Here is a 21417-nt window from a genome sequence, read left to right on the forward strand (position 1 = left end):
AGTCCCCCTTGCATAACCTTAACTGTGCTGAAGCGTCACACCCGGAAGCAATCAGTCTGGACAGTGTGTTGTTGTTGTTGTGCTGCTCTGTGAAGCAATCAGCTGTCAACGTGTAATGGACACGCTCCCTTCAGGGCTGTTGATGCCTCTCAGACTATACTCAAAGACATCCTGGGAAATACCTGAGAAATAGTATTAGCCCAAGACCATAATCTGATCCTCGTCCCTGAAGGGACTCATTTACTTTGTACCCCAACGTGGACCATGTGGCACACCGATCCTTTCATATTTCTCATTGTTGGCAATTCACCCGCGAGATGAGAGAAGTGCAAATTGCCCTCCTGAAAGCATTGCTTTAATCAGCTTGAATCCAGATGCAGGTTGTATATATTGGCTCGTTTTTTGTTTTATTTTTCCTTTGGCAATTTAAACGTTTGACCTCGACTGTGTAAATTCACCTGAGGGATGAAAAGCAATAGAAAGTACTGAATAGTGAAAATACTTTTGCGCTTAGTAGAGAAATAAGTGAAAACAAATGACGCTGTTGAAAGAACGGAGGGGTTTCTGTAAATACGAACACAAACAGGTTTATTTGTTATTTTGAACGAGCATTAAGTCCAAAACGAATCGTTTTCCAGTCATTTTTCCTTACATGAATCACTCCAAGGAGCCTCACAAAACGTGCTGCAACCTTTGTTCAAAGCGCGGCTGCCTGGCGGAGCGCCCCGGCTGCAGCCTGGATTTACCCGCCGAGTTACTCAGCTGCTTGAGGAGCATCCAGAGGAGGAGCAGCATCAGCACCAGGAGCCCGAGCAGAATCGCCACGTACAAGCCCAGGTTCCAGCCCCAGTCCAGCGCCAGGGGCAGCGAGGTGGACGCAACCAGAAATTTCCTGGGGGCAGGCATCGGGTGGACGGGTGAGTCAGCGACCCACCCTCCCGGAGTAAAAGGATGGGGGCTCCTTTCCCGCGCTTGGATCTCAGAGCTTACACGGATGCTGGGATGTGGAAGGCAAACAGGTATCCAGCTGCTTTGGCCCTCACAGATCTCCCATCTGTTCCCATGGTTTAATCGTCCAGTGGGGCGTTAATGTGACGCGTCGCAGGAAACCTGTGGGGCGCGTGCATGGTCGGGTCGGTCCACTCGCAGATGAAATGGAGAGCTCTCTGCATCTGTGCCTCCCCCCTCGGGCGCCTCGTCTCAAAGACAACCTCCCAATTTATAACGAAGGGGGAGAGAGGAGGAGATTCTCCACCACCGGCCAGTAGCTCACGTTCAGTGGGATCAATGAATCAATGCAATTTACTAATTGCCAACCACGTGCAGATAAGAGGGACCTTTTTTTGCCATGCTGGTTTCTAGTTTGTCATTGTTTTGATGCACAAATCATTAGTGAATCTAAATGGAAATACATTAATGCAAAGATTTCTCTGCCTTTTGCTGTAGTTTAATTTTGCCCTTTACATTGCAAGGAAAGCTGGAATGTTTATTTTATATATTTATCTGTAGTAAAGCATTGTTACCTTCAGAAGCAAAATCATTGACATAAGTTACTCATTCGCCACAACTTGGCATTTATACCTCATTTTCCAAACTAGGCTTAGAGCTAATCAAGCTAAATGATTTAACCAATACATAACCCCCCCATTTAAATTATTTGTTCATCTGAAGAACCCTTGAAGGACAAAAAACTGGTCCTCTGCTGCCCCCATGAGTCGATTGTGACAAGATGCAGACAGTGAGTGTTACTTTAAACGAATTTTATTTACAAGAGCCATATTTTACAGTGCAGATGGTGACTTGAAAAAGCTGTTACCTTCCAAGACTCCAATGTAATTAGACAGTAGACTCCATTACAGACTCATTGTACTTTAATGCCATCAACTCAACCTTTAAAAAAGTGGAACAAACGGTTTGGTGAAATGACTTTAGTACATCGCAGGTCCGTTGGAGTTTGACACTGTAGAGCAGAGGCCTCTACATTTTGTCTGAGATTAAAAGTAAAACTTGATTACCCAACACAACTGCAGCACCTGGTATGAATGTCAGGATTGAGTATATAAAAATACCTTAAAAACTCTAAACATCGACTACTCCAAGAAGAGCCGGCCGTGCCATTTAAAATGTGAAAAGCGTCATTAAAAATAAAAAAATATTACCGACATTGGTACAAAACTATATGGACAGGGGAGGGGGGGGAGAAAGTTACTTCAGCAGCAATTTAGTGGGAGCATCGATGAGGGAAACCTCAGAGTATCTGAAGAGAAAAGGCGCCATTAGAACATTTGCAGACAGTATGAAACTGAAGCCAAAATCTAAAGAGTAACACTTACTTGGGGCCCTTGTACTTCTCCCGAACAGATTGCTGAGCATGCGTTGCGGCATTGAGGAACGTTTGGTGCAGATCCTCAACACATGGCATCAGATCTTCAAGCGAGTAGCCAGTCATCTCAGTCATGGACTGCGGCTGAGGAGGACAAAGCCGGCGTCATCTGGCTGGTTTGCACCAGTTCAGAGACATGGGGGGGTCGCCTCGGTCTCAACATCCTTGAGGTAGTCGTTAAATAGGCACGACTCCTCAGAACAGCCTGTGTCGGCTCTAGCTTACCCATGAGCCACCGGTCACTGTGTGGTTTGCCAGCGTGTAGGCTGCAGCAGCCGCCTGTGATGGGAGGTACTTCAGGAAGGGGTCTGAATCAACCAGACTCAGCTCCCCCAGGTACTGAAAGAAATAAAAGTAATTATGTTTTGATATGTCATGTCTGATATGTGGCATTGACCAATTTGAACTTTGCTCACCATTGCCAGGCTCTCCACCCGTTTATTAACCGAGTGGTTGAGAAAGTAATGGGTGAGGAACTGTGTGATTGTTGGTGCCGCCAGATCAAAGGAGAGCACTTTGAGCACCAGATGCTCCATTCTCAACACTTGCTTCTTGGTGTAGGTGTCGTCTGTGATGTAAACAAACTCTGCCACCTCTGGGGGATAGATCTCTTCAAATTTCCTGGATTTGAATATAGACATTTTTTAAAAACTTGTACATAGCATTTTACGTCTCCTGCATAAATTGTCCGAATGGAACGGCTACATACGAAGCCAGCAGCATGGCGGCCGTCCCAACCAGCTGAAGTTTCCCCCTCAGGACAGACATTGAGGATAGGAAGCGATCGATGTAGTTCACAGCCAGGTAAAGAGTCTCGTTCTGGAGCTTGTATTCCTCTCCAACCTCGACCAGCCAGTCCACCAGGATGGCCCTCATGCTGTTAGTGATGTCGGGCTGCTTCTTCATGTAGCCGGCTTTGGGTCGTGTTTTTACCTGTGGAGATTCGGTGTGCCATTCAAGAACTGTTCTTGCCGAGAAAGTATACACACTTAATTTTTATTCAATTAATATTTAAATGCATTCGAAAAAAGTCCATGACTAGTACACTGTTGTATAACATGTTACTTCCTTTCTCACCTCCATTTCCCTCAGGTATGTGTGAATTTCAGCAGCATACTCTGGGACGTTGTTGACGTCGACTGGTTTCTCCTCGCCTTCTACTATGGACATGTCCATGGGGGAGTCTGAGGGGTGAACAGGCAAGTTAGCACAATGAAAATATTTAAACAGTGTCAATTCATTAGTAAATTTTGCAGATTAAAAAAAGGCAAGTTTTTAGCAGAGTAGCAGCTTTTTTTGCCAGCTGTTCACAACCCACCAAAGCTGAGGTCCATTGCTGACGGCATCTCAATGGTGGCCAGGGGCTGCCGCAGTCTGGCTGCGGCGTTGATGGTTTCAGTGTCGGACTTTGCACTGGCGGCGGCCACCTGGAGCGGCTTCTTGACGCAGGCGCCATCGGGCTCGTCCATGTGGATCTGGAAAGCCGACTGCTTGGTGGAGGGCTTCTCGGAGCAGCTTTTTTCCTCATTTTTGCAGGACTGTGAGGACTCCTGGAAGTGGGGGGGGGAATTTGTTTTAAATTTAAAAACCTGAGATAATGAAGCTGGGAAATGAAGGAAAAACAGGCAACAATAAGTTTGGCGACAACCAGGATACTAGTTAAGAAAAGCAATGTAATGTCAGGTTTAAAAAAAATGTATATAACTTGTTGCACTCCAGCATCCGCTTGGTGTTTAAGGTAAAAGGTTAGAGAGCAATCGTATTGCACCCAAGCTGGTGTCCTTCACTAAGGAAGGCGGGAGGAACCCACTTACTCAAGAAATGGGTTTAAAAGTGTGTAAGCGCACGCACCACGTCGGTGTGTGGTCTAATTTAAGTAACATCGTTGAATTCTGCGCGTACATCAGCGGAGTATTAAACGTGTAACACTTATTGTGATAAATAAAATGGCGGACAATCCATTGGGACACTTGCGTAGCTAATTCAAAGCAATACACGAATTTTAAAGTTTTAAAGAGGCAGGTTAAAACTCGGTAAGCACATGACACTGTATCCAAAATTAGTTGCCTCCAAAAACTACAATGGCCCCCCCGCTCCCCATCTTGATCAGCGATGATCGGAGGAGGCTAGCTCGAGCTAGGCGAGTCGTGTAGCATCGTCGCCCGTACTGACCTGTTTGCAGCCGCGCTGGTTCTGGGCTTTGCTCCGCTGGTTGTTCTGCAGGGCTCCCAGGACGGTTCTGGTGGCGGCCGCCGCCTGTTTGGGTGGAAGGTTCTCCTGGTCCTCACTCACGGCCACTCGGGTCTTCAGAGAGCCCCTTAGTCTTGACAGCACATTCTCCTGGTTGTGGAGCTCGCTAGCCGCGCTAGCTTGTCCTCTGTTAACGTTAGCTCCAGACATGTTGCACACTCGGTGGTTCAGCCCAACGCGGATCGGTTGGCTTCCCGTAGGTACTCACGTTACAGGCGAGGTTCACCCGTGTTTCGAACAATACTTGTGTAAAGAAAGCGGGATTTGGATGATCGGGTAAGGACGGTTACAAGGAGGCTAGCATTAGCTGCTAGCTTGCTCGGGCAGGTTAAAGATTCGTAAAGTCGTAGCTGTTGAGATGGCAACACACTCTCGGGATTTCTGCGCCAAATTACAAACAGCCGACAGAAAAACAACACGCAAAGTTCGGCGGCACAATTTCTACAAGCGGTCCAAAGAGTTCTTAGGTCGCCGCACACGTTATTGCCGATTTCAGTACCAACCTGCACACAAGCCAGCTAGCCTCGGTCCATTTACACGGAAAGATGCACAATATATGTCGCTTTCTCTCAGTTCAAGTAGCCCGCGAGGATTGAAACGGACCAATCACAGGCCGCACAGGTAGTGACGTGTCGGAAGTACGGGAGCCTGTAGAGTGCAAGGTTCGCGTGATTGCAAATCTAAACCCGCTTTGACTGATTTGAATGTATGAATTGATAACGTTATTTACATGTAGCGGGCAGAGTTCATTTGAATTACTTTATATACTACTACTGGCTGTCTTAATCTATATGTGATCCATCATAATAAATGAGTTGCCTAATATTTAGTAGTAACAAGCACTGGACAACAAAATGTAGTGGTGTATTTAGTATAGCATTGGCTTCCCAACATTTAGTCTTTGACACAGCTTTGTATTTCATAAAGTGAAACCACGGCTGTGAAATAAAAAAAATTGAACAGAACCAAATAGAAATACTCAAATGAAGTACCCTGCCACCAAAGTTTTGGTTCTTGAAAGTTCATCAATTTGAACAATTGTAAAGAGGATACAGATTTCGAATAAGGCAACGTGCATGGTAATTAACTAACAATCATTGGATTGCAGACTTAAGTGAGTGGTGTTGACAAAGAGTCTCATATGGGTAGTGGTATAAAATGAGCTTTTCCTTCCTGTTGAATTGAATACTCTTTATTTCACTATACATATTACAAACAGTCTCACAGTGATTTGATTTGATATCACTAATAAAAAGAGAAAAATGTACTATCCTGGCAACCATGTAGTGGTTTACTAATTACCAACTTTGGTTTTATGTGCTATCAAAATATATTATTAGTATTTAAATCTTGTACACCATATAAAAACAGCTAAACGACAACATGACAAAAACACTGCTAGTAAGAAACACAAGACAACACATTTGTATTTACAATACAAAAATTGCACAAATAAAGAATTAATAAATATCTTATCTACATGAGATCATGCCTCTTTGAAAAAGTCTAACAGAGAATTTAAGTCATAATTATCGAGTATCTCCAGCAACGAGGATACTTTGGTTTTTACATTCTGGCCTTTGAACTTGAATTTGTCGATGAAGAGATCGGTGATCATTCCTACAGGAGAGAGAGAGAAAAACAAACTAAGTTACCACTAGGCAACACGCTCTTCTTCACAATAACAAGCCCATGCACCAGAACATTTGAGTAACAGAACCATCTTCTCATAATTTCGGAAATGAGAGAATTAGTAAAAGACACATGAAGAGGAAGAAGGAAACTAAGTTTAGTGAAAGTGTCTCTGATAAGTGTGTCAGTGGAAATACTTATTACCATACAGAGGTTGTCTGTAAAAAGAAGATTAATGAAGTCTCTTGTGGTATCTTGAGTGCTGAATCATTCCTGTATTTGAACTTTTAATTACATCTTAATTTATCTTCATCTTATGCATTGTCATACTGCTTCACACTCATCTCAGATCTTCCTAATCCAAATAAGTCTTTAAGTGATTATATTTGCCTTTAGATGTGACTATTTGTTCTTATCTTTAGAAAACACAAACCTCGATCATCAGGGGATGAATTTTTATGAGCTTTTAAAAAAAAACTTCTCCTGCACACGTGTACATGTTAAAATACAGAAATAACGCTGCACCATAAAGCCTCTCGAGATGCGCCGGCTGCTTCTTGTACTCCTCGAGGAGATTGGCGGACTCATCCAAGATGTTGCGATACTCTGGGATGAGGAAGTCGGCGTTCCCCTCATGAACTTGGAGTTCCTGTCAATCAGACAGGAAGTGAGGTGGGGATAGGCAGGTAATGAAGAAAATACTTTCCAAACCAGCTGTTCAACAGCCCTAAGAGAACTGAAAGCCTTTAACCAAAAGGAGACATAACACATGACCATAAACAGTGAATGTATTGAAAGAAAAATGAATTCCTCCATCAAGACGACACATTTAACCAACACGTACTTTAAGTGCATCGATGAGCTGAACTTTTCTAGCCAACAACAACTGGTATTCCAGCTTTGGATGTATCATCTTCAGAGTGTGGCTCACAGAGTCGTCATTGATATCTGAAAGGTTAATAAACAGCACTTCATTTGTGGGATATTATTCCCTGAATGTTTCCGTCCGCTGACAGTAAAAATAAATTATACCCCACCTACCATATGAAATGTTCAGATTGATTTTTCTCTTGGTGGCTTCTTTAGAGAGAACATCATTCAGTATGGAGATGGTAGAGATGTTGTCTGACTTGAAGTGGCCTTCACCTTTGCTAAAATCACAAAAACAAAAGGTTACCAAAACAAGAAGCGTCAGAAAGGTTATAAAGGTTCCCCCCAAATATACATGTAATCCTAGAAGCCCCTTCCTACTCTCTGCTAGCATTTACCAATATGTGGCTTCAAGCTGCGTTCCAAGAAAAGTGTTATGGAAGCAGAAAGTGATGCTCTCTCCTGCAGGTGTTTTCTCGGGTACCTCCGGCAAACAGAAGACCACCCAGGAGTGGATCTCAGCAAAACTGAACTGTCCCACCAGGCTGAGCCGATTCATGGGCCTGTATGACAGACAGAAGGCCGGATTATATATATATATATACACTCACCGGCCACTTTATTAGGTACACCTGTCCAACTGCTCGTTAACACTTAATTTCTAAGCAGCCAATCACATGGCGGCAACTCAGTGCATTTAGGCATGTAGACATTGTCAAGACAATCTCCTGCAGTTCAAACCGAGCATCAGTATGGGGAAGAAAGGTGATTTGAGTGACTTTGAACGTGGCATGATTGTTGGTGCCAGAAGGGCTGGTCTGAGTATTTCAGAAACTGCTAATCTACTGGGATTTTCACGCACAACCATCTCTAGGGTTTACAGAGAATGGTCCGAAAAAGAAAAAACATCCAGTGAGCGGCAGTTCTGTGGGCGGAAATGCCTTGTTGATGCCAGAGGTCAGAGGAGAAAGGCCAGACTGGTTCGAGCTGATAGAAGGGCAACAGTGACTCAAATAACCACCCGTTACAACCAAGGTGGGCATAAGAGCATCTCTGAACGCACAGTACGTCGAACTTTGAGGCAGATGGGCTACAGCAGCAGAAGACCACACCGGGTGCCACTCCTTTCAGCTAAGAACAGGAAACTGAGGCTACAATTTGCACAAGCTCATCGAAATTGGACAATAGAAGATTGGAAAAACGTTGCCTGGTCTGATGAGTCTTGATTTCTGCTGCGACATTCGGATGGTAGGGTCAGAATTTGGCGTCTACAACATGAAAGCATGGATTCATCCTGCCTTGTATCAACGGTTCAGGCTGGTGGTGGTGGTGTCATGGTGTGGGGAATATTTTCTTGGCACTCTTTGGGCCCCTTGGTACCAATTGAGCATCGTTGCAACGCCACAGCCTACCTGAGTATTGTTGCTGACCATGTCCATCCCTTTATGACCACAATGTACCCAACTTCTGATGGCTACTTTCAGCAGGATAAAGCGCCATGTCATAAAGCTGGAATCATCTCAGACTGGTTTCTTGAACATGACAATGAGTTCGCTGTACTCAAATGGCCTCCACAATCACCAGATCTCAATCCAATAGAGCATCTTTGGGATGTGGTGGAACGGGAGATTCGCATCATGGATGTGCAGCCGACAAATCTGCGGCAACTGTGTGATGCCATCATGTCAATATGGACCAAACTCCCTGAGGAATGCTTCCAGCACCTTGTTGAATCTATGCCACGAAGAATTGAGGCAGTTCTGAAGGCAAAAGGGGGTCCAACCCGTTACTAGCATGGGGTACCTAATAAAGTGGCCGGTGAGTGTATATATATATATATATGTCTCAAGAAGTTAAAAGTAATGGGTAAACCAATGTTTTGAGGCCAAAGGGGGAAGCAGAAGATTAACAGCTGTAATCTGCATATATGTGAACCAGCGGCCCGAGCAGAATCCCACACAGACACGCTCACACTGTGTCAACAAAGCGAGGAGAATCTCACACAGGGAGCACAACTTCAAGTCTATTTAGTGGACGTCTTTTACCTTTCTTGGTCTATGCTGTGTGTGCGCTGGTGGAGGGACAGCGGTTTGATGTGGTACTGGCGAACCTGGCATGTCTTGGGTTGCAGTCTGGGGGTAATGTAAGCCTGGAGGTTCCCGTACTGTCCCTCGATGGACCTCACCTAGAAGGGTCATTGAGGATTAAACACGTTATTCCTCCTGAGGGGGTTAATCAAACAGTTTAAGCAGATGGACCTGTTGGCCCTTGTTGAAAATACAACAGGAGTGCTTCTATTTCGGGTAAATTGATTGACGTAATCAGCACAACAGTCCACTCAGCACCCTCTGTAAGCCTCATAATTACACACGGAAGAACCATGACAGGAAGGAAAGCTTTTCATGAAGGACGTGGGAGCAACAGGATACGACAATGTGCAGGTGATACCTTGAGCTCGAGTCTGGTAGTGTTGGCCTGACATCTGTACGTGGCCAGGAGGAAGTTCCCATTAGGCTGCTGGAGACAGAAGAAGAGCATCAGGCCTCTGGGAGCAGCAGCAGGCTCATTAACTTATTTTCAAAAGGACCTGAACCGCTCACCTCTGAATCACATTCACTGAAACTGACAACAGCAGAGTTCTTGTCCACGTCGAGCAGGTCAATGGGGACGTCACTCTGCACAGGAGATTCGTCATTACACTTGTTCACGCCTGTTCACAACTCCAACGTGGGCCTCAACAGAGGTTTGCAAAGGGTTATGATAACGAGCAGACCTGCAGCAGTAGATTGTCAATGGCGGTCTGCACCTCAAGAGTGAGGCTGTAGCTGGCATCGTCCTGGCAGAGGGTGAACTTGTCATTGATGCTGAAGACGGGCACGGCAGAGACGGCTGTGCTCGACTGAGAGGTCTGCTGGTACTGCTCTCGGCCCTGCAGGACTTTGACCTGCAGCTGCTCCAGCTCTGCCCTGGGAAATACGTTTAGTCTTGAAATCTCACTAAAATGTACGTAAATGTATAGGAAGTCAAATGCATGAAACAAAACAAAAAACAGAACATGCTGTATAATGAGAAACCAAAGCACTGTTGCTGGTACCTGAGTGCTTCCACTTTGGACTGCATCTCCTTGCTCATTCTGACCTCGTCTCCGGGGCCGGACTCGGCCTTTTGGGGCTCAGTGGTCAAACCAGTGACCCATCCTGAAAGACACAATGACAGGACGGAAAAACCGAAAAAAAGTGGTTCATATCGCAGATAGATGACGGCCTGAGTAATAGTCACAACAGCAGACATGTCTTTTTCTCTGCAAGTTATCTGGAAAGAATTGTATCCAACCTGTGTAAGTCGCAGTCAAGACCTCATCATAAGACTCTTTCCCCACGCACCCACCCTGGATGGAGGTCACACTCTCCGACAACACCTAAAGTCCAAACAATCCAGGAACATTTGGCCATCAATGATGAGCATCAGTCATTTGATGAAACGAGATCAACAGACACAGCTATCTAAGAAAAGGCCAGTAAGGTAACAGGTACAGGGATGCAAGGTGTTACTAGTAGAATTTCATTTTGTAAGCTACCTAATACTTTTAAAAGAGACAAGACTTGCATTGATCTGGGTATGAAAAATGAATTGACAGACACACAGGATCAACATTTCAAAACCAAAAATTTGAGCGATTTTTGATGGACATTGGAGGGAATAAATTGATAAAAGAGTCGCGCTTGGCATAACTCACATGCTCAAAGCGTAATGTGGGCTCACTGGCGCTGTCGAAACCATAGACCTCCACAGTGCCATCATCTCTGCCCACCAGGACGTCACCCACGCCGTCTCCCATTATGTCAAAGGTGTCGATGCAAAGAATTCCTGATGGAAGACAAGAAAGTTTAATTAAAGCCAAGTCCAAACTGAAAAGAAGACATAAGTTATGCATGCACCTTTATTTCACATCCTAAGAGATAATGTCAAAGGACTCTTAGTGGTTAAAACCGTAAAACCCTGTGATCGTGTTAGGAGTGTACCTCCTTTCTTTTTGTCATTGTCGATCTCCCATCTGGTCGCAGCTGCGCTCTCACCAATCTGCACCAATCCTACTTTGCCATCGGTAGTTCCGTAGAGGATTTCCTCACCTGCAGAGAAATCAACGACGTCGTACGAGATCTGTACCATACAAAGCAGTTGTTAAGTGTTATTGTTCTAGTGCACAGCACACAGGAAGGTCAACTCGCCTCCTTCTTTGTTGTATAGTTCCAAAACAGATGGAGGGCCAGGGACTTCCGTATCGTAGGCAAGCTCTGATCCCTACAGAATAAAAAAACAACATATATTATTATATTTATTTTCACATAGAACAACAACCTGTATTAAAATCAGAAAAGCAACTATCATTGGCCTACCCGCAATACTCTGAGGACTCGATCTTGACACGCCAGGACCGGGACAGGGCGGGTCAGGTTTTCTGAAGACAAACAGGTGATGTCATTGATTTTGTCTCCAGAGAGGTAGTAGTGTTGGTCCTTGCAGTCACAGTAGTGGTTGTAGATGTAACTTGCACACACTAACAGGTCAGCGCCTGCAACGTGCCTGGAGAAGAGATGACCAACGGTTAACAGTTGTGCGCGAGTCATTCAAGCAGCACAAGTCAAACGAGAAGGGGAGCGGCGGTGCCTACATGGCGTTGATGCTTTCAGTGAGGTTGGCTTCAAAGGTGAGGAACTGTTTGCCTTTCTTGGTGAATCCTCGGACCTGAGAACCAGAACAAACAAAGATCTTCTCCTGCGGAGTTCCTGCAGCTCCTCCAAGGTCCAGTCTGGCTATTTTCTGCCCTGGCAGTGTTTTAAACACGGGCTGAAACACCAGAGTCACATTCCTTAACATTACAAACTCAAATTGTACGCATTAAGATAAAACCAACTGTATGACAAGAAAAGAGGAATCTTATCCAGGACACTCACCAGTGCTTCTCCCTTCTTCATCCCAAAACAAGTGATTATACCATCGTGATCAGCGATAGCAACCTGAAACATAGAGACAACAACCAAGAGGCTGTAGAATGAAACACTTAAAGCACAACAAGTTGCTCCAAACCGGTATAACTGAAGGCAAATGAAGAAGCACAAAGAGCGATCTGACAGAACTACCTTTTGAGTTGCCTTTTTTCCCAATGCTGGAAGCAGCCTCATAGTTTTCTGGGATGTCACACCAACCTATGAGGACAAAGTGGAAGAAATTGTGTTACACATATTGGAAAACACTGCAAGTGAATATCCCGGGCCTTAGTATACATCTCTGATTTAACATTTAAAGTATCCAGACCCATCACCTCAGTTCATCTGGTCAGAAAAAAAAATTCACTTGTCAGGGAAAACAAATATTATTGTTTACTGCTACTTTACAGTAAATTACAGCCAGTGCTTATATTTAATCTGTAAGTTGTTTTGCTTGCTATTGTTTCGTCTTTCAAATGCAAAGTGTTTTTATTTTGACAAATGTTCATGAATACAATGTAGGAATAAAAAACATCTAAAAGGTAGATAAATCGAACGAACCACCGGCTGTCCTCTGGCGTTACCTGCATGTAATCTACTCGATTAAGGTGGAGTTCCATCTTGTTCTTTTCCACTCGGGCTTTTATCTCAGAAGATAAACATGTAACGTTAAAATGTTACGTATGGTTATCCAGTCGGAATACTGCGGAGACCATCAGTTGCAGTCCACCTAATTCAAATTCAACTCTTGTTGAAGAAGAAAGTAACGGCGAAGAGAGACCAAAGATTATCTAAAGCGAGGAGATTAGCTCGGTGTGCTAACGCTAGCTAGCAGGCTAATTGGCTAAAACGATTTACTGGCACGCCTTTGGTGAAATCATATCATCTTAAACTAAATTTACCGGGCGACCACGAAACCACGGAAACGGGTCACGGTTTGAACGTGCTGTCAAATCGAACATAAACCTCTTTAAACGCGGATAGAAGCTCTCTCAAACACTTAAGGTCGGAATAAATGCAGCAACTGTTGTCAATGGCAACGCTGCTGAAGAAACAAGCCGTAACGCCATTGGACGAGACCGACTGGTAACCGCGTCCTGATTGGTGGGCTAAGACAGAGGCTCCTCTCATTTGAGACAACCAGGGCCAAAGCACAACAGTACAATCTACAACAGTGGTTCTCAACTGGTGGGTCGCGGACCCGTTTTTAGTGGGTCGCGGGCCGTTGCATGGGAAATTAAAAAAAAAAAAATCATATGATTTTTATTGAATGCAGCGGCGTGTCGGTTTTTTTGCCGGCTCGTCCGTCCATGTTTTCAGTTGGCGCTGACTAACCGCTACCCCCCCCCCCCCCCCCCCCCCGTTTTGGGTCACAGCTTGTCATTAAGGGGTGATGGTGGGTCCCGGAGCCTGACCAGTTGAGAACCACTGTTCTACAAGATCCATTGCAGGTTCTTTGACATTGTTGTGTGTTAATTCAAATATTCTTTGATTTTTATTTCATCATCATTGGGCCTAATTAAACATGGTCTTACACTGGACTTCATATTCATCCCCCCTAGTAACCATGAGCTCAATCCTAAAAACACATGTACCTAAATTGAGTGTCACAAACCCGTAAACACTATGGGCAACATAAAAGCAATTGTATTGAGATTGCCAGTCATACATCTGTACTGAGTGCAGTGGCCAGTAAGTGTAGTGTATCTTAACGCATACATTCAAATTTAAAGAAATATTTTAACACTAAATATTCATCCACTCATGAGATGGAATTGACATCGGCGATGGTATGTTTAAAAATAAACTCACAACTTTGGGTTAATTAATTTGTAGGCATAAACATCTATGCAATTCATCTCAATTCTCAATGAGAAGAGGGGGGGGGAGGAGGGTCTTTACTTTATGAGGCAGAGATTGTAAGGCCAGGTTCAACTAAAGCAATCAAAACAAATCATAAACTCAAACCACTTTCCTAATATTTAATATTTTATTGGTTTAATTAAGAGATCATTTCATTCTCATCATAAAAATGGTTTTGTCCGGAAGCAAAATGGCAAAAAAAAAAGCATGGATTCAGGATGAAAACTACTTAGCGACAAATAAATGAAGCAAATTTCAAAACAGCTTTCGAACAAGAAGAAACTCATTCAACACATGACATTGTGTAACTCTGTTCAAGCACGAATCCTACAGCTAATGTCTGGTACCTTAAAACATTCTATAAAATACAGCAGATATCTTGTTTCTCAGTTCAACAGCTATTTTGACATCACACATGTATAGATTTTGCATGTTGTTAAAAAGAGTGGTTCAATGGCATTAATAGAACACATTTTAATTTAGGCATTTAAACAAATCAGAGCACTGGATGCTTTGCACATAAAAAAAAATTGGACCACATAGAAACGGAAAACAAGCCCTCCATCTATCCAAGCACAACATGATCATGTTAAAAAAAGAAATGAATAATGTATAAGCACATTTAATTTAAGTTACTAATGTTAATGTTTCATATTTGAATAAGTGATTTTCATGAATAAATAAGGACATAAAGAAAATAACTGCCAGAACATGCAGATCACAGTTTAAGTCTAACTGCGCTGCATCCAGTGAACATAAAAGTGAGAGGTGTCCACCGTATGAATGAGGTCACATTAAGAAGATGGGAAAAGAAATATCACCATGAGACTTCAGTGCATTACTGGCTGCTCTTCAACCATACTCAAATATACAGAGACGTTAGAGCAGAGACTGTAAAGTTGACATTCAAAAAACAGTTCCTTCTGTTGATGGCAATGTCTGTCCTCATCAAAGTTCACATGTCAAATGGTGGAAAACCAAAACAGAAAGAAAACCAAACGTCTACGTGGTTGAATCAAACCGCCGCGGGGGCGAGGCGGCTGATGAAGGCGATGCTGCTGAGGCACATCTTCCTGAAGAAGGCGGGGCAAGCGGGCTTCATGATGAAGTGCTCCAGAAGAATTCGTAGCTCTGTGAACAAGGTGCTAGGGTGGAAACAGATTTGTTTAATAATTAACTGCCGGGCAAGGTCATCCTTTGGTTTATGTCATATCAGAGAAAACTCAGCATAACACTTTATCATAATGGATGGCAGTTTATTAAAACCGTTGCACACACATGCAGTCGGACCAATACTGGATTCAACAGGACACAGAGTGCTGTTTCAATGTAACCGCTACACCGTTTCTGAATGACCTCAAACAAATCTCCCATATTTAATCTCCCAATGTCTCTTTGCTCAAAAACACGCTGATAATGCTGGACTGCATCGCACATGACCTACTGACGGCTGAATGTCGCTGCAGCTGAATCATCGCTTCCATGCATGCAAGGTCCAGACATTCCAACACGGCACTCTGTATTTTTATTTTGGTTGGCAAAGCGAATATCTCTTGCGTCAAATGCCAAATGTCTCAGGTAAACTTTCAGAGTAATACAGAAACCTTCAGGATTTCTTGACCCCTGATTCTGCAAAAAGAACTAACTTGTTGTAGAATGATGCTTTGTGTCAAATGATGGGATCATTCGTCATCTTACCGGCAGTATGGGTTTCTTCTGGATGTGTAGCGGAGGGTGAGGAACCTGTAGTAAATGAAAGGCAGCAGCAAGCTACCCTGGCCACTGTCAAAAAGATAAAGGGAAAACAGACATTACAACATTATATTTATGAACTATAACATCAATAGTTATTTACTCAGTATGTTTCAAAAGTGTGATCTGCAGAAAAAAAGAAAGTCCTTAAAAGCTAATGCAATCCAAAACAATAACTATCTGCTTTCCTTGTAACTCCGTAGGGAGCCTTGGAAATATGCAAAGGAAAAGGATCTGTCAGATCACCACTGAAGCAGAAATGCATATTAGTTAATAAACTTAAAAATAAAATAAAAATGGATGAATGGACATAACTTGGGAACACAGATATCCAGGATTGCATTTTTGTGCACCTCTAGATAAAAATCTAGACGGCAATTCCTGTGGGTCCTGTAGGTTGTTTGACAAGCACCGACAACTGGATTGTTCCACATAATCCCCGCAAGTTTATTTCAACACAAGATCAGTGTTCAACTGATGGTTGTATGAGCAGCAAACTGTCTAAGAACACAGTAGCTGCTTCTATCATATATGCAATGTTGAGACAATAAAGAACTCAAAAGAAACACTTAACACGTGCACTTACCTGAAGAGCATGAAAGCAGTGGCTGGCATCAAGAAGATCTCATTGCAGGCAATGAACTTGAGGATGTTCTGCTGATTGGATGTCAGTTTGTCCAGGAGGTTTCTGATGAACATCAAGCTATTGGGGCCCACAGACTGCAAAGGAGGAGGAGAACATCAGAAGCAGAAGAAACGACAAAGCAGTCAAAGTTTGCTGTGAGGCAATGTGTGTTCCTGAGATACCAATACAGACACAAACATGTTAAAGCCAATAGCATTATCTAAATTACATTTATTTCATTTCTGAAAATGTAAGTGAAATGGAAGTCGGAGCGCCCGGAGCTTCTGTGCAAACTCTCGTCCGGTGTTCTAGGTATTTTATGCAGTTGATCAGTGTGCTCAGGCACCGCAGTGACACAGGGCAATGACTCCCTTTCAACCAGCCCTCGTCGGGGGGGTGAAACATGTTCAACAACAGGCTCACTGTCATTCGCTCTCCACTATGAGCATTAAACATGTCTGAGCGGATGATTGCTGCTTCGTACTCACGTCGAGGACTTTCTTTGTGTAGGTGGTGGCGTGGAGCACAGAGAAGAGGAAGACTGGGAAGATGCTCACTGGTCACAAGTGTTAAGGATAAACATAACAATATGGTGAAACCCCCTTGCCACAACAATCTAGTGCAGTTAGGAGAGTCAGATATTTCTGGATTATAATGTTTTAATGATTAAACCATGGGGTCGTCACAAGACTTGCTCCATAAAACATACAGCCCATACATTTGTCTTTTTCCAATATTTTAAAGTGAAAAGGATACTCGTGATGGGGTAGGAGTTGACTAGGATGAGTGAGTAGAGCAAGTAGTGGCAGCTGTCCTCCTGAAGAGCCTGGGCCAGGAAAGCTCTGCTCAGCTGGAAGCGTGGGAGCCTTTGGTGCAAGCGCAGGGCGCTGGTAAGAGCGTTCGCTAACAAGGCTCGCTGATAGAAGTTAGCTGCTGCATACGGGCTGAAATACACAAGTGGTCACAAATACTTTCACATTAATTCCGGCTGGGAGAAAGGAGGGGAAGGGTGAACGTTAGTGTGCACTGACTGTAACTCACCCCAAAATTGGTAGAATAAACATAACGGAGCAGTAGACTGTGAAGAGTCGAGAAAGCCACATTGCAGTTTCCAGCTTGTTACTCATTAAAAATTGCTGTGGAAATGAGGAAAGAGGATAAATAAACACGTGAAGGGAACTAACTTTGAGGCGATGGTGGCGCATGGAGTAGTGTGATGCGCTGGGAGCCGCAAGGGGACGGTGTGTGGCACAAACACTCAACTTACCAATGGCCCTAGCTGGGGAGGAGGACTTTGTTGGTTTGTGTCTGCCATCTTTGGGAGAGTGGGTTGCTCTATTCGGGAGAAAAATTTCATCATGAAGCCATTTGACCATTCAAACCAACATGAGTCACAAGTAACTACTTAAAAAGGTTTCTTGGGCTGCAGCAACTAAATATTGATTTCTTCTTCAATTAGTCAGATGACATTCTTTCCATCGGGAAACATTAAAAACAGTTATAAGCGACATGTGACATTTCCAAGTTGATTGTCTGAATAAAGGCAGCAATTCTTCAGATATGAATTTTTCTATAGAGTCCCAAATTTGCCTCAACTTAAATGTGTAGGGAATGACAGGTCATCCGTGGCCTGTCACATTTGACAAAGGGACGCATCACATTCTCACAGGTAAAAAGCTGGAATAAGATGATCTTCTTTCTCAATAATTACTGAAGCAATTACTCTTCTAATGACCAATTATTTTGCCCCTGCACAGGTCACTGCACACATTTGATGATGCACTGCTTGCATACAGATGATTTGTCTTTTGGGTATTGTATATTTTATAAGAAAATGTAAACGACGAATTTGTCAGATATCCGAAGGATGTCATGCCTCAATGGTCAACACAACTTGTGTTTGCCTCAGCTGGGTGTGTTCAGAATGACACATGTCACCAGTGACCTGACACATTTGACAAAGGGAAGCACAGAGAACTCACAGCTGAGAAACTGGAATGAAAAGATCATGCTTGGCTTCTTCCTCAACGAATTACTGAAACAATAATGAAGTATTTTTGTCAATAAATCTTTTGAATCCACAGGGGTGAAAAAGTTACATCGACTGAGGTCCAGTACTTTTCGGTTCTGTAGTTCAATTAACGTAGCTTAATATCTTGTCTAGTCATGCCATTTACTTTTACTCCAATAACCACAATTCAGAGCTGAATACTGTTTTTATACTTTACAATAATTAACTGACAGCGCTAATAATGAACATAACGTTAGTAACATACAAAACATATGAACAGTTATTATATGAGCGTATAAACTATTATCTTGTTTAAGACAACGTTAGCTCAGTTACGCTAGCCCAACCGAGCTTCTTACGGTGAGTAATGACTAACGAACGTTACTTCAAATTAAATGGAGGACCGTGGCGAACCGTAGATCTACGCATGGATCAGTACGGATTAGCGTCTGTAAACACAGTTTAGACTTCTGTCGGTGGTTTGTTAATGCTACAACGTGAAGCCAGCTAACGTTAGCAGGTGGCTCTAGAATATTCTGTTACCATCGTTACTAGCATTTGAGCTAAAACCTGCGCTAACGTTAGCTAGCTCGATAGCCCTTGCAACGTTACTAAACTTACTAACGTCAGCTGTTTAAAGGAGATCGCACTGACGGAATACTCCTGGTTGATTGTAATAATAATAATAAAATGAACAATAAAACACAATGCTTACCAGCGTTACAGCGTCGAACAGTTACGTTGCGTGCTAGCTTAAAAGTGACAGGCTACTGTTCACCACTCTGAATGAAGTAAATGATCAGCTGACCTTCTGAAGCATGCATGGGGAGCGAGAAGAAAAGAAAGGTGCCTCTCGCGAGATTTGAGAGTGAGAGTTTGTGGCTGGTTTCCTTGGTCCATTAGGCAACACTTCCCTCTAGCGGAAGTGTTGCATTATAAAAGGAAAAAGATATACAAAAATTGCTACATTGGGCTGTATTGGCATATGTGTTGGTAATATCTTTTTTAGCTGTATTAAAGGAAGCCAAAGAAGCCAAAACACAAGACATTTCTTTCAGGAATCACACAACAAGACAGTTTTGTTTTTATTTATCATTAGATTGATTTTAGTGTACTAAAGGACAAAAGTATTGTTAAGATATAGAGCTCCTCACTTGTTTTATTGTGTTCAATATGGTTGTTTTATTGTGTTCAATATGGCATGGCGTCACAGCAAGGGATGCAGGGAACAAGGAAAAAGCTGCAGTGCGCGCCTGCGCAGTGGTCACCGCGCAAATCTTTTTTTTTATAGCTTTAGCACCGATTGAAAACTGCACTGGATGAATAAAGCTTATTTGTCTGTTGGTTATTTCTATATTTTCTCGGAAAATGTAAATAACAGAAATGACAAAAATCGAAATGATCTCATGCCACAATGGTCAACCCAACCACCACCAGAGGGCACACTCGACCAGAATACCGTGTTCCTGCAGCCCGGCCTATAGTGCGCATCGGATGATTATTTTAGCTTTAAGTGCACCTTATTTGGTCGCAACATGTTTTAAAATTTTACATCTGACTGCTGCTGTAGCGCATATATCCGCAGAATATTGGCACGAGTGTCGCAGGATGATGTGTTTGCTGCAGATGCCATTTGAAAATATAGGCAGTGTAAGCACTGTAGAATCTAATTATTTCTTTGCAAAACCTAATTAGGCATTAAAAAAGGTTAACGCCAGCGCCTGAAACGTTTTTGTTTAATAATCCCATTACTGATGGCTCATCATGTATAAAATGGTGCAGGAGGACTCTAAGTTTCCACTCGTTAAAGAGAATCTCTGAGAAATAGTCGCAGACTTTTTGACACTATCTGCGATTGGGAATTAGGGCTCGTAATTAAACTGCGGAGACTCAACTCGGCACACAGAGTAAGTAAGGCTGCGGCGTCGTGCCTTGCATGCATTTTTTATGATTAGCTGATGATTCTGCCTGCTGCACTAAACAGTGTTTCTATCCTCTGTGCTTTTGTTTCTGATCTCTACACTGTTGTCTAATTCGTCGGGCGTTACAGAAACTCACAGAACGGTGAGAATAGAACTTGATGACTTCTTTTTTTAAAAGCGTCAGCTCTTCTGGAGCCATTACCAGTCACTAGAGAGATCAAGGTGAGAATTTAAATGCCGCAGTTTTAATTTGAACGGGCTTCTGAGCGACTGCCAGACCCCGAGAGACGTTTTCAGTGGGAGAAATGTGTCCAGAAATACTAAATAATGAATATGTACAGCAGCAGAATATTAAAGAAGCATTACAGTGATGCAGCGCTGAGGAACGTCAGAGACACTCAACGTGTAAACGAGGGAGTATAACTGGAACTTCTCATTAGAAAATAATATGAATGTTTCTTTTTTGTTTTAAAAAGAAAGAACATATTTGAATTAAGACGAACAAACAGCCCTTTGTGAAATAAAATAGAGGGTTTAACACGTCGTCGAAAGGATAATCTTAATGTTTTGCGTTTTTTTCTGAGACATTATTTGGAGATTGTCCTCTTTTCTCTTCCTCGTTTTACAACCAAGACGATGTTAGAATAATCCCATATCTTTCGATAAATACAATACAATAAATAAAGTAAAGAATCAAAAACAAAACGATGGTTGCATCATTTGAATGCTTTGTTTTCGGAACGAAAATGAAATAAAATAGGACAGATATTGCTTTATTTTGGCATTATAATAATAATAACGATACTATTATAATTAATAATAATGTTCCTGTTGTTAAAATTATGCTATAATCATTCGTATTGTTGTAGTTAATGGAATATTTAAGACCGTTACGACTTTAGACACAACAAGAATACTACAATTACTACAATTACACTAGGCCAAATAATACTAACAATATCCTCAGGATATCATGGCTTTCCCTACTGGAACGAAACGAGGATCAACCTCACTTTGACGCTTTATTTAATGTTTTCCTTCAAAGCCCTTCGGAAGAATAAAAAAAAACAGAATAGAAAGTGAGTGACAGACCAAAGCAGAAGCTTTCTAAGAGAAGTGAA

General features: G+C 42.8%; 3 protein-coding genes across 5 annotated transcripts; all 3 read right to left on the reverse strand.

The window, feature by feature from the left end:
• Positions 1–1745: 1745 nt before the first annotated feature.
• Positions 1746–5172, reverse strand: ccna2 (cyclin A2). The gene is made up of 8 exons (XM_037462077.2): positions 4556–5172; positions 3702–3933; positions 3461–3567; positions 3093–3316; positions 2800–3004; positions 2609–2722; positions 2334–2467; positions 1746–2257 (listed from the first exon to the last, which is right to left on the reverse strand). The coding sequence occupies exons 1-8, from the start codon at positions 4781–4783 to the stop codon at positions 2206–2208; spliced, it is 1296 nt and encodes a 431-aa protein (XP_037317974.1). The 5' UTR covers positions 4784–5172; the 3' UTR covers positions 1746–2205.
• Positions 5173–5363: 191 nt separating this feature from the next.
• bbs7 (Bardet-Biedl syndrome 7) lies at positions 5364–13220 on the reverse strand. Of its 2 annotated transcripts, none has more exons than XM_037462076.2 (19): positions 12708–13220; positions 12277–12342; positions 12091–12153; positions 11808–11983; positions 11533–11719; positions 11365–11437; positions 11158–11265; positions 10872–11002; positions 10469–10553; positions 10230–10332; positions 9909–10101; positions 9736–9810; positions 9584–9649; positions 9181–9320; positions 7534–7698; positions 7307–7416; positions 7110–7213; positions 6791–6914; positions 5364–6253 (listed from the first exon to the last, which is right to left on the reverse strand). In XM_037462076.2, the coding sequence occupies exons 1-19, from the start codon at positions 12741–12743 to the stop codon at positions 6120–6122; spliced, it is 2139 nt and encodes a 712-aa protein (XP_037317973.1). In that variant the 5' UTR covers positions 12744–13220; the 3' UTR covers positions 5364–6119. The 2 variants fall into 2 exon arrangements, with proteins under 2 accessions (XP_037317973.1, XP_037317972.1); XM_037462075.2 differs by having other exon boundaries at positions 9584–9652; positions 12708–13219.
• A 971-nt stretch (positions 13221–14191) lies between these two features.
• Positions 14192–19231, reverse strand: tmem33 (transmembrane protein 33). 2 transcript variants are annotated; one of them, XM_037462226.2, is made up of 9 exons: positions 19090–19196; positions 18346–18398; positions 17631–17698; positions 17405–17499; positions 17120–17307; positions 16852–16919; positions 16325–16458; positions 15685–15768; positions 14192–15131 (listed from the first exon to the last, which is right to left on the reverse strand). In XM_037462226.2, the coding sequence occupies exons 3-9, from the start codon at positions 17676–17678 to the stop codon at positions 15002–15004; spliced, it is 747 nt and encodes a 248-aa protein (XP_037318123.1). In that variant the 5' UTR covers positions 17679–17698; positions 18346–18398; positions 19090–19196; the 3' UTR covers positions 14192–15001. The 2 variants fall into 2 exon arrangements, with proteins under 2 accessions (XP_037318123.1, XP_037318122.1); XM_037462225.2 differs by lacking the exon at positions 18346–18398 and having other exon boundaries at positions 19090–19231.
• Positions 19232–21417: the final 2186 nt, after the last annotated feature.

Source organism: Pungitius pungitius, chromosome 2, assembly GCF_949316345.1.
Source record: "Pungitius pungitius chromosome 2, fPunPun2.1, whole genome shotgun sequence".
NCBI classification, from domain to species: Eukaryota; Metazoa; Chordata; class Actinopteri; order Perciformes; family Gasterosteidae; genus Pungitius; species Pungitius pungitius.